Raw genomic sequence first — 20694 nt, 5'->3', positions numbered from 1 at the left:
ACACTAGCATAACAGATACTGTATCACGTGATTAAAGGACTCAGTAGTGTCAGAGTCCATGATTACAACTGTAAAATATGAGGAAAAACTCTGAGTAAACATATAGTTGTTTTAATTTTATTGAAATAAGACAAAAATACTTTCATAAATACATTTCAGTATTTATAGCTTCTTTCAGAATATCTTGGTGGTCTCTGTTTTCTGTGGTCAGTACTTGTGAGTTTATGCGTGATGCTGCTGGTCTTGTGGCCCTTCATTTTACTAACTTTTAATCTTGTTCAAAAATTAAATTTAATCTTGATTAATTTTGTTAGCGAAGATTTGATAATGGATAACTGAAAATACAGTAGAGTTGGCATTCTGTAATAAATCAAAGGTTTTAAGGATTGGACTATACTAACTTAGAAATGCTTTCTGGCTTGTTTGTACTCTTACGTTACCTCTTCATAGCTTCATTACAGTGGTCATACCTAAATTTGTTTATATCATTTATTTTATAGGGAAGAAGTATTCAAGAAAAGTAGAATAATACATTTCAAATACCAAGTTTTCTTTTATACGGCATAATATCATCCTAGCCACTATTGACTCTGCTGCCACCCTTCCCCACTTGGCACTTTTGGAGCTACATACTCTAAAGCTTGCTTCTTAGGACTTCAGGATCTTTTTTGTTTTCTTTCTTTCTTTCTTTAGGCGACATTTTATTTATTTGAAAGAGAGAGGGAGAGCACAGATGAGGAGTGAAAGGGAGAAGCAAACTCCCTGCTGAGCAGAGAGCTGAGATCATGTCCGGATCCAAAGGCAGACACTTATCTGACTGAGCCAACTGGCTGCCCCACACCTTTTTTTTCCCCCTTCCTATTTTTAACTATAAATAGAGCTTTCAGGGTTACTACTGCTGGACAGCTTCACAATTTTGGGCAGCAGGTGTGAGCTGCAGCAGTCTCACCTTCCTCCTCCAAATAACATGAGGAATGACTCAATCCATGGTTTTACACCTTCTCTTATTTGGAGTAAAGAGATCCTTCTTTAAGAGGCTCTTGAAAAAAGAGAGAGAAAAAAAAGCCTCCCGGAATTGAATGATGAAAGAGGGACTAGATGGGTTTGTTGTTCCACAGTTAAGGATTGGGATTTAATGAGGAGTTGGGAAGAGCCAGGAAGGGCACTTGACAATAGTGGTACACCAATAAAAATAGATCAGTATAGGCATACCCTGGAGATATTGTGGGTTTGGTTCCAGACCAGCACTATAAAGTGAATATCACAATAAAATGAGTCAAATGAATCTTTGTTTACCTTTTTTTTTTTTTTTTTAAGAGTTTGTTTATTTGAGAGAACACAAGCAAAGGGACTGGCAGTGGGAGATGGAGTAGCAGGCCCCTTCTCTGAGCAGAGAGCTGGATGCAGTCTCCATCCCAGGACTCCAGGATTGTGGCCTGATCTGGAGGCAGACATTTTTTTTTTTTTTTTTTTGAGATTTATTTATTTATTTATTTGACAGATCACAAGTAGGCAGAGAGGCAGGCAGAGAGAGGGGGAAGCAGGCTCCCTCCTGACCAGAGAGCCTGATTCGGGGCTCGATCCCAGGTCCCTGGGATCATGACCTGAGCTGAAGGCAGAGGCTTTAACCCACTGAGCCACCCAGCCGCCCCTGAGGGCATACTCTTAACAGACTGAGCCACCCAGGCACCCCTAATTTTTTTTTTCAAAGTATGTATAATAATTAATGTTATAATACATTGTAGCCTGTTAAGTGTGCAGTAGCATTATGTCTGACAAAACAACATGCATATCTTAATTTAAAAATATTGCTAAAGGAGCGCCCGGGTGACTCAGTTGGTTAAGCGGTTGCCTTCAGCTTGGGTCATGATTCCAGGGTCCTGGGATCGAGCCCCGCATTGGGCTTCTGCTCAGCGGAGAGCCTGCTTTTCTCTTTCCCCCTCTCCCTGCCGCTCTGCTTACTTGTGCTCTCTCTCTGGCTCTCTGTCAAACAAATAAAATATTAAAAATATATATATATATTGCTTAAAAAAAGGCTAACCATCATCTGAACTTTCAGCAAGTTGTAACCTTTCTGCTGGTAGAGGGTCTTCCCTCCATGTTGATGGCTGCTGACTGGTCTGGATGAAGCTAAAGCTGTGGCAATTTCTTAAAATAGGAAAATAGTGGAGTTTTTGCATCAGTTGACTTTCATGACTAGTTCCTCAGCGTATGATACTGTTTGATAACATTTTATGCACCATAGAACTTTCTTTCAGAATTTGAGTCTCAAACTCTGTTGCTGCTTTATCAACCAAGTTTATGTAATATTCTAAATTCTTTGTTATCATTTCACTGATCTTCACAGCATCCTCACCAGGAGTAGAATTCATCTCTAGAAACCAAATACTTCGCTCATTCATAAGAAACAACTTCTCATCAAGGTTTTGTCATGCAATTCAGTCACATCTTCAGACTCCATTTCTAATTTTAATTATTTTGCTCTTCATACATTTATTCTTACTTCCTCCACTGAAGTCCAAAACCCCTCAAAATCATCCTTGAAGATTGGAATTAACTTTTTCCAAACTCCTGTTATTACTGATATTTTGCTGTCTTGACATGAATTAGATGTTCTTAATGTTATTTAGAATGGTGAATCCTTTCCAAAAGGTTTTCAGTTGACTTTGTCCAAATCCATCAGAGAAATCACTATCTATGGCAACTCTAGCTACATAGGATATATATCTTAAATAATAAGACGTGAATGTTGAAATTACTCTTTGATCCATGGGCTGTAGAATGGATGTTTTGTTAGCAGGCATGAAAATGATGTTAATCTCATTCATACCTCTCCATCAGAGCTCTTGGGTGACCAGGTGTGTTATCAATGAGCGTAAAAGGAATCTTTTTTTTTTTTTTTTGAGTACTAAGTCTTACTGGTGGGCTTAAAATACTCAAGAAACCATGTTGTAAACAGATGTGCTGTCATTCAGGCTCTGTTATTTCATTTATAGAGCTCAGGCAGAATAGATAATAGCATAATTTTTTAGGGCTGTAGGATTTTCAGAATGGTAAATGAGCATTGGCTTCAACTTAAAGTCACAGGCTGCATTATGCATTAGCTCCTAACGAGAGTTAGCCTATCCTTTGAAACTGAATCCACGGATCGAGGTCTCTCGAGCTGTGGAAATCCTGGATGGCATCTCCTTTCAGTGTAAGGCTGTTTCATCTACATTTAAAATCTGTTGTTCAGGGGGTGGCTGGGTGGCTCAGTTGGTTAAGCATCTGACTCTTGATCTTATCTGAGGTCTTGATCTCAGGGTTGTGAGTTCAAGCCCCATGTTGGGCTCTGTGTTGAGCATGGAGCACTTAAAAGAAATCTGTTTAGTATAGTTACCTTTATTAATTATCTTGGCTACACCTTCTGGATAATTTGCTGCGGCTTCTGCATCAGCACTGCTTCACCTTCCACACTTGTATACTATGGAAAATGGCTTCTTTCTTTAAACCTCATGAATCAACTTCTGCTAGCTTCAAGCTTTTCTTTTGCAGCTTTCCTTTCTTCTCTAAATTTGTAGAATTGAGAGGACCTTGCTCCAGATTAGGCTTTGGCTAGGGAATGTTGTGGCTGGTTTGATCTTTTATCCAGACCACTGAAATGCTCTCCATACCAGCAATAAGGCTGTTTCACTTTCTTAGCATTGTTCACTGGGGTAGCACTTTCCATTTCCTTCAAGAACTTTTCCCTTGCATTCACAACTTGGCTGACCTGTGTGAGAAATCTAGCTTTTAGCCTGTCTCCACTTTTGACATGTTTTCCTTATTAAGTTTAATCACTTGTATCTTTTGATTTACAGTGAGGGACATGTGACTCTTCTTTTCCTTGAACACTTCAAGGCCATTGTAGGGTTATTGACTGGCCTAATTTCCATCTTGTGTCTTAGGGAATAGGGATGCCTAACTAGGAGCAGAGAGATGGGGGATAGCTGGTTGGCGGAGCAAAGAATATACACATTTCTCAGCACAGTTCATTGTCTTACATTGGAGTCATTGATGGCACCCCAGTACAGTTTTGCAGTAGTAACATCAGAGGTCACTGATCACAGATCACTATGACATATGTAATAATAATGAAGAGGTTTGAAATATTGTGGGAATTAGCAAAATGTGGCACAGACCTGGAGTGAGCAAATGCTTTTCGAAAAACAGTGGTGATAGACTTGCTTGATGCAGGGTTGCAAACCTTCCAATTTGTTTAAAAAACAAAACAAAACAAAACAGTATCTGAGAAGAGCAATAACAAGAGGTATGTCTATCCATAAACTAGGTAGAATACTGAGAACTACTTTTGTAATCACTAGTTCATAGGGTTTATGTTATAGTTGTTTACGTGTCTTACAGTTTAAAATTTTTTTTTTAATGTCATTCTCATAGATGGTGAACTCTTTGAAGATTTAGGGTGAGGTCTTATTTACCTGTCTGTGGTGGCTTAGCACAGTGCTTGGTAGAAGTACATGTAAACGTTTGGTGAGTGAGTGCATAACATTTAAGAATAACGTCTGAATAATAAAAGGAATTTTAAGTGAGTTATTGGGCAGTATTAGTACATAGTATGTGTATATGTATTCACATAAACATTTGCTCATATATATGTTTCTTTTATGTATATAGATGTTTGTGTATGTATAAAACAGTAACTTGACCAGAATATTTTACTAATTTTCAGATTAATTATTCCTAATCATGCCAGGTACAGAGGTTATGGTATTTAGCTTTGGAAGCAGGTTCAAGTCCTGAAATGGTAATTAAGTGATATTTTATATTAGACTAGTTTGGGGTCTAATGATTTATTTCCTATATTGATAATTATTTAGGATAGATCTTTAGTTACTACCTTTGTGGTTTAATGTCACTGTCCTTTTTTAAATTTATTTTTTAATTTTTTTACAGATTTTATTAATTTACTATTTATTATTATTATTTTTTAAAGATTTTATTTATTTATTTGAGAGAGGGGGAGAGAGCATGAGAAGGGAGAAGCAGACTCCCCAAGGAGCTGGGAGCCTGATGTGGGACTCGATCCCAGAACTCTAGGATCATGACCTGAGCTGAAGGCAGTGGCTTAACCAACTGAGCCACCCAGGCATCCTCAGATTTTATTTATCTGAGAGAGAAGGCACAAGTGGGAGGGAGAAGCAGACCCTTTTGCTGAGCAGGAAGGTGGGTGCAGGGCTCGCTTCCAGGACCCTGGGATCATGACTGGAGCTGAAGGCAGATGAAACCCCCCCCTTTTTTTTTTTTTTTTTTTTAGATTTTATTTATTTATAACAGATAGAGAGGGAACACAGCATGGGGAAGCTAGAGAGGGAGAAGCAGGCTCCCTGCTGAGCAGGGAGCCTGGTTTGGGGCTTGATCCCTGGATGCTGGGGTCATGACCCAAGCTGAGGGCTGACGCCCAACAGCTGAACCACCCAGGTGCCCCATATCGTTGTCTTTAATGATTCATTTTTTAATTTCTGAAAGTTGAAAATCCTTGAAACTTGGAGGCTCCCAAAGTTGGTTTGGAGGCTTCCAAACCTGCCTGGCTCTGTCAGAAGGGCATGCTACTCTTGATCTCTGGGTTGTGAATTTGAGCGCCAGGTTGGGTGTAGAGCTTACTAAAAACATAAATTTAAAAACCCAATAAAAAAAAGAAGAGGGGCGCCTGGGTGACTCAGTGGGTTAAGCCTCTGCCTTCAGCTCAGGTCATGATCCCAGGGTCCTGGGATTGAGCTCCGCATCAGGCTCTCTGCTCCACAGGGAGCCTGCTTCACCCTCTCTCTCTTTCTCTCTGCCTGCCTCTCTGCCTACTTGTGATCTTGGTCTGTCAAATAAATAAATAAAATCTTTTTTAAAAAAAAACTCAAAACTGAAGTTTACAAAATACTTTGGCAAATTATTTTTCTTTCCTTAAATTTAAAACAAAACTAAATTATGTTAGTTGGTGGAATTAAAAAAATACTATAAATTTCTTACTGAATAACAATAGTGACAGCTTTGTACAAAGCACTAGTGTGGGAATAACAATGGAACCACCGAAATAGTGTTTGATTAAAAAAAAAAAGAAAGAAAGAAAGAAACTTTGACTTCAAGGAGCTATACTGATTATATACAGTTAAAGTCTTCCAGTGACTTTGAAACTGGTTAATGTAAAAAGTTAAAGCTGGGGAGAAGAGATACAATGCATATCTTAAACATTTTTATTTCAACCTAAAACACATAAGAGTCCATTTATCATTTAATTCTCATACCAGCCTTAGGAAGTATGTGAGGGTTCATGTAATACTGGTACTAACTTTCTGTAGATGACTGATGTATTAAGTGTTTAATAGAGAAGCCACTTGGGCCTGAATTTCTTTTTTTTTCCTTTGGAATGGTTTTTAATTTTAGATTCAATTTCTTTTTTTTTTTAAAGATTTTATTTATTTATTTGCCAGAGAGAGAGAGAGTGAGCACAGGCAGGCCGAATGGCAGCAGAGGCAGAGGGAGAAGCAGGCTCCCTGCTGAGCAAGGAGCCCAATGTGGGACTCGATCCTAGGACGCTGGGATCATGACCTGAGCCGAAGGCAGCCGCTTAATCAACTGAGCCACCCAGGCGTCCCTAGATTCAATTTTTGTTACATATGTGGGGTAATTACATTTTCTATTTCTTTGTGTCAGTTTAGAGAGGGGCTCTAAATCTTGGGGGGGGGGGTGCCAGGGTGGCTCATTTGGGTAAGCATCTGCCTTTGGCTCAGGTCATCTTGGGGTCCCTGGATTGAGCCCCACTTTGGGCTCCCTGCTCAGTGGGGAGCCTGATTCTCTCTGTGCCCCTCCTTCCTGCTCTCTTCTCTCTCTCTAAGGAATAAGTAAACAAAAGGTTTTTTTCTAGATAGCCAGCATTTGGTTTTGTTGCTTTTTCTCTAGTTTCCTCTTCAATTTTATTGATTTTTGTCTTGTTTTTATGGTTTTGTTCTGCTTGCTTTAAGTTATAATAATGTTCTTTTTACAGTTCCTATGGTAGAAGCTTAGATTACTAATTTGAGACCTTTTTTTTTTTTTTTTTAAAGATTTTATTTATTTATTTGACAGACAGAGATCACAAGTAGGCAGAGAGGCAGGCTGAAAGAGAGAGAGGAAGAAGCAGGCTCCCTGCCCAGCAGAGAGCCCGATGTGGGACTCGATCCCAGGACCCTGGGATCATGACCCGAGCCGAAGGCAGCGGCCCAACCCACTGAGCCACCCAGGCGCCCCTAATTTGAGACCTTTTCTAATATAAGCATTTAGTGTTGTAAATTTCCCCTTAAGTACTGTTTTTTAAACTACATTCACAGGTGGTGCCTGGGTGGTCAGTGGGTTAAAGCCTCTGCCTTCAGCTCTGGTCATGATCCCAAATTCCTGGGATTGAGCCCCGAATCGGGTTCTCTGCTCGGCGGGGAGCCTGCTTGCCTTCCTCTCTCCTTCTGCCTGCCTCTGCCTACTTGGGATCTCTGTCAAATAAATAAATAAAATCTTAAAAAAAATAAAGTACATTTCACAGGTTACAGTGTTTTTATTTTCTTGCAGTTCAAACCTTTAAAACCTTTTTTTTTCCCCCCTGTTTGCAACTTCCTCTTTGACCAGTGGATTATGAAGAAGTGTGTTAATTTTCAAGTGTTTGGAAATTTGTTGCTATCTTGTTAGCTCATTTCTAGTTTAGATCCATATGGTTAAAGATCATACTTTGTGTGATTTTCATTCTGTTTTGTTAAGGTTATTTTGTATCCTGGGATATGGTATACATTTAAGTATGTTCCGTGTATTATACTCTGTTGGGTGGAGTGTTCTGTAATTATCACTGAGATATAGTTGGTGGTTTTGTTGTTTGTGCTGTTCATTTCTTGTATATCATTGCTGATATTCTACCAGTTTGATCAGTTACTGGTGAAGGCATGTTGAAGTCTCCAGCTGTAATTAGTGATTTATTTCTTCTTTCCTATTCATCAGTTCTTGCTTGGTATTTTTTGAAGCTCTATTTGTTAGGTGCATTTACTGTTAGGATTGTTATATTTCCTTGGTGATTTCTCTCTGTCTCTAAATAATTATAGCAGTATATAATACTCCTGTATTACCCCTGGTTTTCTTTGTTCTGAAATCTAACTTGTCTAACATTAATATAGCTGCTCCAATTAACTTTAACTTTCTTTTTAAAAATTGATTTATAATTGACATAAAACATAAAACATTGACATAAAACATATTTCAGATATAAAAACGTAATGATTAGGTGTTTGTGTATAGTGTGAAGTGATTGCCACGATAAGACTAGTTAATATCCAACATCATACATAGTTAACAACATTTGTTTCTTGTGATAAGAACTTTTGGGGGCGCCTGGTGACTCAGTCAGTTAAGCGTCTGCCTTCAGCCCAGGTCATGATCCCAGGGTCCTAGGATTGATCCCTGCACTGGGATCCCTGCTCAGCAGGGGAGTCTGCTTCTCCCTGTCCCTCTGCTGCTCCCTCTTGTTGTGCTTTCTCTCTCTCTCTCTCTCTGTCAAACAAACAAATAAATAAATAAATAAATAAATTTTAAAGATTGTATTTATTTATTTGACAGAGATCACAAGTAGGCAGAGAGGCAGGCAGAGGAGAGGGGGAAGCAGGCTCCCTGCTGGGCAGAGAGCCCAATATGGGGCTTGATCCCAGGACCCTGAGATCATGACCTGAGCCAAAGGCAGAGGCTTTAACCCACTGAGCCACCAAGGTGCCCCAGTAAATAAAATCTTAAAAAGTGTGTGTGTGATAAGAACTTTTAAGATCTACTTTCCCCAGCTTTCAAATATGTGATATGGTATGATTAACTAATTTGTACATTTATATCCCTGTGACTTATTTTATAACTGGAAGCTTGTACTGAATTGAGTGAAGGGGGGGAATAAAAACTTTTAACTTTCTTCTGATGATGTGTGATCTTTTTCATCCTTTTACTTTTTAAAAAAATATTTGAGCGAGTGCATGTCAGTGGGGAGAGGATCAGAGGAAGAGGAATAAGCAGACTCTGTGTTGAGTGTGGAGCCCATTGGGGGGCTTGATCTCATGACCCTGAGCTCATGATCTGAGCCAACATCAAGAGTTGGTTGTTTAACACACTTAGCCACCCAGGCATCCCTCATCCTTTTACCTTTAACATACTCATTTTATCATATCAAAGTGAGTTTCTTGTTGATAGTATATGGGGTGGACCATTTTTTGGGCAGTTTCTGTACTTAGAGACTACAGTAGGTGTACTTTCATGCTGTACTTAGAGTCAGTAGTTTACCACTTCTGTGGAATATGGAAACATCATATAGATCACTTTACCCTGCCCCCTTTATCCCATTATGTTATGTTTATCTTACATGTTTAGATACATTGAAAATTCCATTTGACAATGTTACTAGCTTTGCTTTTAACTATAAAAAATGACATCCTAAGACACTCCAGAGTCATCTGTTATATTTCCCAGATATTTTTTTTAATCTTAAAAAAAAAATTATTTATTTGTCAGAGAGAGAGAACACAAGCAGGCATAGTGGCAGGCAGAGTGATTCGGGACTCGATCCCAGGATCCTGGGATCATGACCTGAGCCAAAGGCAGCTGCTTAACCAATTGAGCCACCCAGGTGTCCCTCCCAGATATTTATATCTGTAATGTAAGTTATAGATATTTTCAGTTTCTTTCTTTTTAATATTCCAGATTCCTTGTGGTGTCACTTCTTTCTGCCTGAAAAACTTCTTAAGAGCAGGTTTGTTGGTGACAAATTCTTCTTTAGGTTTCCTGCATCTGAGAATGACTTTATTTCACCTTCATTTCTCAAGGGTATTTTTCAATGGATAAATTTGTGCTTAACAGTTCTTTCAGCAATTTAGAAATACTTTTCACTTCTCTTTGGTCTCTATGATTTCAGATGTGAAATTTGTAGTCATTTGAATAGGTCATCTATAAGTAATGCATTTTTCTCTGGCTGCTTTCAGTATTTTACAAATTTGGTTTTCAGCAGTTTGAAGATGATGAGTCTGGGCATATATTTATTTTGGTTTATTCTGTTAGGAATTCCCTAACTTTTTCAGTCTATAGATTTATGCCATTTGCTAAATTTGGGAAGTTTTCAGCATACAATTTTCTTTTTTTAAAGATTAATTTTGTAGTGAGCCTGTGTGCAAGTGGTGGCGGAGGGGGGATGAGAGACAAAGGGAGAGGGAGAATCTCAAGTAGAGTCCCAGCTGAGTGTGGAGCCCTGCTCCCTGGGATCCTCACCTGAGCCAAAATCAAGAGTTGGATGCTTAACTGACAGCCAGCCACCCAGGTACCCCCTCAGCCTATAGTGCTTCACATTCATATTTGGTACCACTTCTGGAACTCTTGAGGACATAAGTATTAGATCTTTTGCTATTGCCCTATAGACTTCTGGGACGTTTTTCACTTGGAATTTTTTTAAAATCTCTTTTTCAAATTGGATAGTTTTTATTGATTTATGTTCAAGTGCCCTGGCTCTTTCCTCTGTCATTTCCATCCTGCTGTTGAGCCCATCAGTGAGTTTCCTTACCTTGGTTATTGTTCGTTTTTCAATTCTAAAATTTCTGTTTGTTTCCTCTTTATATCATTTTCTTTTTTAAGATTTTATTTACTTATTTCACAGCCAGAGATCAAAAGTAGGCAGAGAGAGAGGAAGGGAAGCAGGCTCCTCACTGAGCAGAGACCCTGATGTGGGGCTTAATCCCAGGACTCTGGGATCTTGACCCAAGCTGAAGGCAGAGGCTTTAACCCACTGAGCCACCCAGGCACCCTCCTCTTTGTATCTTTTGTTTCTTTTCCTTTTTTTTTTTTTAAGATTTATTTGCAAGAGTGAGACTGTGGGTGGGGGAGGGGTTGAGGGAGACAGTCCTCAAGCATATACCCTATGGAGCCTGGAGCCTGACTAGAGGCTCTGTCTCCTGACCACGGGGATCCTGACCTCAACCGAAACCAAGAGTTGGACACTTAGCTGAATGAGCCATCCAGGCACTCTCTTGCTTCTGTTTAAGGACTACTCATGTTGCTCTAAGTATAGCTAGTTCATTAATTCTCACTGCGGCATAGTAGTTTGCTGTACGTGGCTGTCATATTTTATTTGTCCTCTTGTAATGGACACATAATGTTCTGCCACCTCCTTACTACTATAGGATCCTTATACATGTGTCTTCATGGCTCTCTGCACAAATTTCTTTGAGGGTATATGTTCAGGAATGGGATTGTGAGATCCTAAGGTATATGTGTACATTACCTTACATATTAAGACATACATTTTAGGGGCGCCTGGGTGGCTCCGTGGGTTGAGCTTCTGCCTTCAGCTCAGGTCATGGTCTTGGGGTCCTGGGATTGGGCCCTGCATCGGGCTCTCTGCTCAGCAGGGAGCCTGCTTCCCCCTCTCCCTCTGTCTGCCTCTCTGCCTACTTGTGATCTCTCTCTGTCAAATAAATAAGTAAAATCTTAAGGAAAAAAAAAAAGGACATTCACTTTATTGAGTACTGTTAGACTGGTAGAGTATTACTCACCCTTGCAAAGGAAGTAAATCCTGTCATGCTACAAAATGGACTCAGACTTTACTATTATATATGTGTCAGAGTATATAAACAAAAATAAACAATATGTTTTCTTTAGCCATTCATCTGTCAGTGAACATTTGGGTTACTTCTACCTCTTGGCTGTAGTAAATAATGCTGCTAGGAACATGGGTGTGCAGATACCTCTTTGAAATACTATTTTCAGTTCTTTTGGATATATACCCAGAAGCGGGATTGCTGGATCATATGGTAGTTCTATTTTCAGTTTTTTAAGGAACTACCATAGTGTTTTTCCATAGTGGTACTCCATTTTTTAGTGTCACCAATAGTGGTACACAGGGTCTCAAGTTTTTTTCCATCTCCTTTCCACCACTTTTTTTTTTAAGATTTTATTTATTTGACAGTACAGGCAGAGGGAGCTACAGAGGGAGAGGGAGAAGCAGGTTTCCTACTGAGCAGGTTTCCTACTGGTCATGATCCCAGGGTCCTGGGCTTAAACAAATTCCATATCTGGGATCATGACCTGAGCCAAAGACAATTGCTTAACTGAGCCACTGAAGCACCCTTACCTTTTTTTAAAAAAGATTTATTTATTTTTTATTTATTTATTTTAGAGAAAGCACACGCGGGGTGGGGGGATACAGGGAAGGGGTAGCAGACTTCTTGCTGAGTGTGGAGCCTCACACAGGGGTCTGTCCTGTGACCCCGAGATCATGACCCCAGCTGAAACAAAGAGTTGGTTGCTCAACTGACTGAGCCATCTGGGTGCACCCACAGTTTTCCTTTTTTAGGCAACTCATTTAACTTCAGTTTTCTACTCTGGTTAGCCGAAATCTTAACTCTAATGTAAATCTGGGGTTGCTTTGGTAGAGATCTAGGTTCCTGTGTGTGTGTGTGTGTGTGTGTGTGTGTGTATAGTCTTTATGCTTAATACATTCTTCTCCAGAGCCACATAGCATCCTTCCTCTGATACATGTCCCTAGAGGCTCACTCTTGTGCACTATGTCTGTAGGCCCTTTTCCTTTCTGCCTTCCAGTTGGGGGTAAATGGGAGGTACCAGGAGACCAGAGGGCAGGAGGAATGAGGGCTAGGTATTTATTTCCCTTTTCCTTTCCTGCCAGATTGCTGCAAATTGTCTGCATGCCTCTAGCAATGACCTTGATTCCTGTCTGGAGATCCTCTTCATATAGCTACCCCTGGGAGGTTTCAGTTCTTCATCTTGCCTTTACAGGCCTGGATGTGTGGTTCTGGGGCAGTACACTGTTCTTTCTTGGTTTCTCTAAACCTTACCCACACCTTTGTACATAGTCTGTTCTTCTCCAATTACCCAGGTTGGGGATGCTAATCTGTTTTCAGCTTGAACCCTGATCGTTAGAGTCCCTGAATAGGCCCTGTGATTTTATTTACTGCTTAAGATTTGAACAAAAAAATGTTATTACTGAATGATGAAATTAGTAATTTGGATTTATTTTTATGTGCCTTCCACAGGTTTACAGTAGCTTTTGGAGTTTCTCTTCCCCATAACACCCCAGCTAAAAGATTGTGTAAAATATAAACAACTTTGCCACACCTCAGTATTTTCAATTTCCGTCACAGAATTGGGTTTCTATTTACAGCATAAAACATGTGTTAAGCACCTCTTGCAGAGAATTTTAGCACTTTTCTTCTTCAGAGTTCATTTTCTTATGCCTTCGAATTTTTTTTTCCCCAGGCTGTTTAAGTGTGGTTCAAAATGAGCATTTGTAGACACTAACCATCTTAGGCAAATATGTGAAATAAAAATGTCTTTACACCCTCCAGCATTTCATGAAGCTAAAACCACTCCTTTGTTACCTAACATGTGTCTTTCAGTGTCTGGCTCACTTTAGGTACCTATTCTGGTGAATTAACTTTTTTGGTAAACTTAATTTCCCTAAATTTCTATTAATGTATTAATCAGCTTTGCTTTTTTTTTCTGTTTATGTCCCATTAACTTTTGCCTATTTTTTAAATGGAGAGATGTATTGTTTTTGCTTTGAGTTTATTTTATTTATTTATTTAAGATTTTGATTAATTTATTTATTTGACAGAGATCACAAGTAAGCAGAGAAGCAGGCAGAGAGAGGAAGGGAAGCAGGCTCCCTGCTGAGCAGAGAGCCCGATGTGGGGCTCGATCCCAGGACCCTGGGATCATGACCTGAGCTGGAGGCAGCTGCTTAACTGACTGAGCCACCCAGGTGGTCCTTTATTTATTTATTTATCTCTTTTTGAGATTTTATTTATTTGTCAGAGCAAGAACACAAGCAGGGGTAGTAGCAGGCAGCGGGAGAAGCAGGCTCCCTGCTGAGCAAGGAGTTTGATGTGGGGCTCCGCCAGCAGCCTGGGATCATGACCTAAGCTCAAGGCGGATGCTTAACGTACTGAGCCACCCACGCATCCCTGCTTTGATTTTTTAAAAATGTTTCTTATTCCTGTCAGAACTCTCCCTTTTGCCCTTTTTCCCCTTCACTGTAGTTTTTTTAAAGGACCCCCCTCCCCTTTCCCTTCTAACATTCTTCTCCCCTTTCCAAGACTGCATTTGTGCATTTCACATGCACTTTAATGTTTCTTCTTAGGAGGCTGGGCATTTGGACGCTTGCTTCTTACAGATAGAGGACTTTCGGGTTTCTGGTTGTGGTTTTACATCCATATTAGACCTGCTGCTAGTTTTTCTCTTTTGTCCTCCACAAACTTTCTTGCCTATTTTGTTTTCTGCTAAGGCATGTGGTTGATGCTTTGTGCATAGGAGAGTGCCTGATAGGAATTGTTAGCTTGTTCTTGTGTTTGTTTAGTGATACCTACTATTCATTTTAAAGGTAAGGAAAATGATGCTCAGAGTGGTTAAATGGCATAAGCAAAGGTTGTTAAGAACAGAAGTGAGCATTGAGAATCAAGACTCTGTTAACCTTTTTTTAAAAATTTTATTTATTTTATTTTATTTTTTTAAGATTTTATTTATTTGACAGAGATCACAAGTAGGCAGAGAGGCATGCAGAGAGAGAGAGAGGAGGAAGCAGGCTCCCTGCCGAGCAGAGAGCCCGATGTGGGACTCAATCCCAGGATCCTGAGATCATGACCCGAGCCGAAGGCAGCGGCTTAACCCACTGAGCCACCCAGGCGCCCCTAGACTCTGTTAACCTTTGCTGCGTTGCTGGTCTACAGAGTCCTTTTCACACTTCAAGCCTAGTGCACATCCTTCTTCTTGGAAGCTTCCTAGAGCTCCATGGCAGTATGGACGTTCTCCATAGCTCTTGCCTTACACTGACCCTCGGTGGAAGAGCATCTGAGTTAGGGATATCAAGACCATGTTTACATTTTTAACCACAGTTGTAATATTTTTGGTAAGTGGTCACCCTGTGTGGGTAATACTGTATATGGGCTTTGAACCCAAATCTTGCCCTTACTCATCTGTGGTGAGACCGATGAGCTGATGGATATGAAGGGCGGGGCTGGCACCCAGTGAGGTTTCTCCTCTGTGCTCCTTTTCTTGTGTTAGCTCTTTATCATAGGCTCGCACACAGTGTGCCTGTACTCTCTTTTAAATGTTTGTTTGTCAGAGGAGATGGTCATAAATTACTGGACAATTGTAAGCACTTTTTTGGTGCTGAGTAATGTACCATACTTATTTTTTTCTTTGTCGTTTCTGACATCTTCTGCCCCCTATCTCAGGCAATGACCAGTCTGTTCTCTATCTGTGAGCTTGTGGGTAGTGATTTTTTTTTTTCCAGATTCCACACATATTCCACTTATGATAAGGTGATCTTGATTAGTGTTTTCTGGTAAGTTAATACTCTGCTTTTCTAAGTAGCAAAGGAATTTGTATCATTACTTGCCTTTTGATAGAAATTCTAAATTATAGGCTTTCTGAGGTGGGTTTTGTTCTTAATATTAGCTCTACTGTTAGTCTTAAATTATTGGGTTTGAAAAGAGTTTACATATAGTGATAATTAAATCTTTTTCCTTCCTTTGTTTATATGTGTATTTGCATTTTTTTAAGATTTTATTTATTTGACAGAGAAAGATCATAAGTAGGCAGAGACGCAGGCAGAGAGAGAGAGAGAAGCAGGCTTCCTGCTGAGCAAAGAGCCCAATGTGGGGCTCCATCCCAGGATCCTGAGATCATGACCCGAGCCGAAGGCAGCTTAACCCATTGAGCTACCCAGGCACCCCGTATATTTGCATTTTTAAACTCAGAATATGGGGTCATACTCCATATTTGTAGTCCTGCCTTTTAATATATTTTCTCATCAGTAAATATGTTTAAAAAATTTTAGTGGCTACATTAGATTCCATCACAAATATACTATAGTTTAATAAGCAATATTTGTTCATTATTCTAATTTTTTGGTCTTAAAAATGTGCTGATAAATATTTTCATATAAAAGTCTGAATGAACCTCTGTTTCTTTTTTATTTATCAGTTTATTTATTTATTTGACGGGGGGTGGGATCACAAGTAGGCAGAGAAGCAGGCAGAGAGAGTGGGAGAAGCAGGCTCCCGGCCAAGCAGAGAGCCCGATCTCTCCATCCCAGGACCCTGAGATTATGACCTGAGCTGAAGGCAGAGGCTTAACCCACTGAGCCACCCAGGCACCCTGAACCTCTGTTTCTTTAGGCTAAATTACTAGGAATAGAATTAATAAGTCAAAATGTATGTTTTTAAGCCTCTTAAAAATATTTATAATACTGGGGTGCCTGGGTGGCTCAGTGGGTTAAAGCCTCTGCCTTCGGCTCAGGTCATGATCCCAGGGTCCTAGGATGGAGCCCCGCATCGGGCTTTCTGCTCAGCAGGGAGCCTGCTTCTTCCTCCCTCTCTCTCTGCCTGCCTCTCTGCCTACTTGTGATCTCTATCTGTCTAATAAAATAAATAAAATCTTTAAAAAAAATATTTATAATACTAAAGTTTTGTTCTCGTGTATATTGATGCATCACACAATCGATGCTTAGAGATTAGTTAAGAACCACAGAGAAATCTTGACATTTTTCTGTCATACCTGTGACTCTACCAGACCCCTGATACTGTTATCTTTTATCTTTGAAGCCGTATCCAAGCAAGTGGCCAAAGAGGTCAAACTTCTAATAAGCTCCAGAGCATCACTTAAGTACTTGTTTACTATTTTGTAGTTACTGAGGTAATAGTTTTCTTTAACTAGACTGTGAACTCCATGAGGGCAATAACTGTGTCTCTGTTTTCAGTGCCATTGTGTCTCTGTCTCAGTCACAGTACTGTAGGCATTCAATGAATATTTGTTGAAAGGGATTAAACAATGTATGTTATTAAAATTTTTGTACTGAAGTGCTATAGGAGTGTATGAGTAAGATTGTTTACTTGGTTTTTGGATTTAGATGCACTTAGATTTTTTTCTTCATTATACCACTCAGTTGCTGGTTGATCATGGACCCAGGACCGCATATAGCAAATGATAGTCCTAGTTACTGTTTTTCTGGCTGTCTTTCTATCTCCCATCCATCTCTGGTTTGGAGGCCTTGAAAACAAGGATACTGTCTGGATCTAGTTAACACCAGAACCTACCACAGCGCCTGTTCTCTTATAAATAATTGCCAAATTGAAGTTTTGAATTTGATTATGAGAGATGTTACGGCATAACCTGTAATTAATGCCATTCTTCAGCTGTACTGAACTTGTGTTCCTCTGAAAGTTTCTTGTTCTCTCTGGTACCTGGAGTTTACATACAGCACTTACTCTGCCTGAGGTGGTCACATCCTCTTTTTACCTTACAAATAATTTATCCTTTAGGACCCGACTTAGACTTCAGTCCTCCCGGAAAGCATTCTGTCATGTCTCTGAGATTGGGTGTCTTTCTTAATCTTGGCCCTACTGACATTTGGGCTGGATAATTTTTTTGTTGTGGGGTTCTGTCCTGAGCATTGTAGAATGTTTAGCAGTATTCCTGGCATCTACCCACCAGATGCCAATAGCATCCCTTCCAGTCATGACAACCCAGGATGTCTCTAGTCATTGCCAGATGTCCCATGTGGGGCCAAAGTCACTTTCAGTTGAAAACAACTCTAAAATTACACCTCTTACCAAATAGTATTATAGTTGTCAGGTTTTCTTAGCTGTTTTTGTCCATAGAATAAATTCCTTTGAGGGGAAGGACTGTACCCTCCACCCCTTTTATTTTCTTAAATCTTAAGCATTTAGCTATTGTCTGATGTAGAAATACTCGGTAAATATTTGTTGAGTGGATTGAACATAATTCAGTTATGGATCCTAGATATTTCATGACATACAAGCCCACTGTAAACTGAGACTTAGGTTAATTATTTAATGTATAAATAATTTTACAGAAGGAGAATACATCTGTTATTTCTTTTTAGTGGTTTTTGCACAAGTGGACAAATATCTCTAGTGTTTTTCCTTACATTGAATATCTTTTTTGGTTTGTCTGTTTATCGGTTAGTTTGTTAGACCTAACTTTTGTTTGGATGTTATATGTTTTGAAGTTCAAGTCCAGAATTCATTGAGAGGCATAGAATTTGTGCTGTTTCAGTATGGCATGAACAATGGTATACCCCCTTGTGGGTGGAGAGGAGTGGTTTTGTTGACTATAACTTTGCTGTTTATTCAGAGTTTTGGTAAATAGCCTCTTGTTAAATTTTATAGAGCAGTTTTTTTTTCTTGGACTTCTCATTCCTTTGTATATTTTTTTGTATATCAGTAAATACTAATATTTTTGTGATCTTAGGCACTAGCTTGAATTAGTAGAAGGACTTGAGGCACTAGTGGGAGAATATTTTTGAATTTGGTTCTAAATTTGATAATCTTTCCTCATCACTGCCCTGATGAGATTTTTGGGAGAAGTAGAAGCTGTTCCTGCTGCTGCTTTGTTTTTTTATCAACCCACTTCTACACCGATACATAGATATTAATTTTATCCATTACCAAGTCTTTTAGCTCTGCCTTACCTTCTCCCAGTTAGTTCTCCACACAACCAAAATGATCTTTAAGTAGTGTGAATCAGAGGTGCTTGGGTGGTTCAGTGGGTTAAGCCTCTGCCTTCAGCTCACATCATGGTCTCAGGGTCCTGGGATCAAGCCCTGCTCTGCTCAGTGGGGAGCCTGCTTCCCCTCTTTCTCTGCCTGCCTCTCTGCCTACTTGTGGACCTCTCTCTCTGTCAGATAAATAAATAAAATCTTAAAAAAAAAAAAAAAAAAACTGTGAATCAGATCATGTTGTTTTGCCTGTATTAGGAAACCATTCTAGTTTATAGTGTCAGCTAATCTAATCCACCCTGTAACTGGAATAATTTCAACTTGAAAGTAGTAACTGTGCATTCTCTTTTTCCAGGAGGAACAGCACAGCATGCTGGGCTCTGGATTTAAAGCTGAGCGTTTACGAGTCAATTTGAGATTAGTCATAAACCGTCTTAAACTGTTGGAGAAAAAAAAGAGTGAGTAATGCATGATTGCCTTATATTTTATTTCCCAAAATATGTCACTGAGTTTCTGGCTCTGTCAGGCTCTTTCAGGCTAGTACTGTGAAGTCTTATGGATTCGATATCCTTTAAGCTTTAGATATATTATGGGTGCTCTTTGTGACAAGTAAGATTGAATCAGTTCTGTTGCAGGGAATAAGGTAGAAGTTTCTGGCTGCAACAGCAATATTCTCATCTAGACAAAGGAACAAATTCTAGAGCCTGGATGAGTTGGGACCAGATTTGCTAAGAGAGAAGTGAGCTAGGATGTACTAGAAACACCCACTTTGCTCTTGGGGTAGAAGTCTCCTGCAGACCAGGGCCCAGTGTACTGCTGTTATGTGACTGGATGGGATTTGTGCCTTAGCGGAACTGGCCCAGAAAGCGAGGAAAGAGATTGCTGACTATCTGGCTGCTGGGAAAGATGAACGAGCTCGGATTCGAGTGGAGCACATTATCCGAGAAGACTACCTTGTGGAGGCCATGGAGATTCTGGAGCTGTATTGTGATCTGCTGCTGGCTCGGTTTGGCCTCATCCAGTCTATGAAGTAAGATATTTTCTCTCTCTTTTTTTTCCTAAATCTTAATTTAGGTATGATTTATAGAAAAAACGGTTCTTTTGTGTACAATTTGATGAGTTTGAACATATGCATATACCTGCGTACCATCACCACAATCAAGGCAGTAAACATTTCTTACCTCCAAGTTTCCTTGTGTCCCCCTGCCTCACACTCTTTTTGTAAGAACACACAACATCAGATCTCTGCCCTCTTAACATTTTTTAAAAAGGTATATGTTTATTTTAGAGAGAAAGAGCATGCATGCGCCAGCGGGGTTGGGGGGGTGGAGAGATGGGTAGAGGAGCAGAGGGAGAGAATCCCAAGCACACTCCCTGCTGAGCGCGGAGCGTGGAAGGGGCCTTGATCTCAAGACTGTGAGATCATGACCGGAGCTAAAACTAGGTGCCTAACATTCAACCAACTGAGCCACGCAGGCGCTCCTCTGCTCTCGTCACGTTTTCAATTAGCAATACTCGCGCCTCGGATAAACCTCATTGGCTACGATACTGCCACTGCGCAAAGCTGCTCGTCACGTTTTTAAGTGCTTAGTATAGTATTGTTAACTATATGCGCAGTGTTGTTCAGTAGGTCTCTACAACTGTATAGCTGTAATGAAGTGAAATAAGTTATTTTGAAGACCTAAATCAAATCATCTTTTTGAGAAAGGGAATTTGAGAAAGGAGTAATACTGGTCTCCTACTGTATGTGGGGGAATAGCACTAGGGGACTACTTCACATACTTGAGTACCTTTTTCCTAATACTTTTAATGGAAGGCCTGATCTCCATGTAGACAACTGAAAAGAAAATAAGGACTCTAAAATCAAAACGTCTAAGTTTGAGTCTTGGGTCTACCATTTCCTGGCTTTGTGACCCTGGGCTTGTCAGTTAATTTCCCCAGAAGTGAAATAGGATGATGAATAAGGCTAGAAGGCCTGGAATTATTTGTGAGAGTCCAGTGAGGTTCATGAAAGAACTTTAGAGGCTATCAAGCATATGATACAAATTCTAGGATTTTTTTGGTTTGTATTAAAGAATTTTTATTTTTTTAAAGATTTTACTTAGGTGTACCTAGGTGGCTCAGTTGGTTAAATATCGGTGTTTGGCTCAGGTCAT

General features: G+C 39.8%; 1 protein-coding gene, 1 long non-coding RNA gene and 1 pseudogene across 6 annotated transcripts in view; 1 reads left to right on the top strand and 2 right to left on the bottom strand.

The window, feature by feature from the left end:
* The window catches only part of IST1 (IST1 factor associated with ESCRT-III), a 33703-nt gene that overhangs the window by 1967 nt on the left and 11042 nt on the right, over positions 1-20694 (top strand). For all 5 annotated transcript variants that reach the window (XM_032323317.1, XM_032323320.1, XM_032323319.1 and 2 more), the window contains exons 2-3: positions 18894-18996; positions 19388-19568. In XM_032323317.1, coding sequence (XP_032179208.1) covers positions 18909-18996; positions 19388-19568 — 269 coding nt within the window. In that variant the 5' untranslated portion in view covers positions 18894-18908. The remainder of the gene's footprint in view (positions 1-18893; positions 18997-19387; positions 19569-20694) is intronic.
* Positions 7168-20255, bottom strand: LOC116578808. The gene is made up of 3 exons (XR_004281058.1): positions 20036-20255; positions 14271-14273; positions 7168-7179 (listed from the first exon to the last, which is right to left on the bottom strand). It is a non-coding gene; the product is annotated as an uncharacterized LOC116578808 (long non-coding RNA).
* LOC116580402 lies at positions 19973-20104 on the bottom strand (annotated as a pseudogene).

The sequence above is a fragment of the Mustela erminea genome, chromosome 19 (genome assembly GCF_009829155.1).
Source record: "Mustela erminea isolate mMusErm1 chromosome 19, mMusErm1.Pri, whole genome shotgun sequence".
NCBI lineage: Eukaryota > Metazoa > Chordata > Mammalia > Carnivora > Mustelidae > Mustela > Mustela erminea.
The sequence above is the reverse complement of the archived record's forward strand: the minus strand, read 5'-3'. Positions and strand labels throughout refer to the sequence as shown.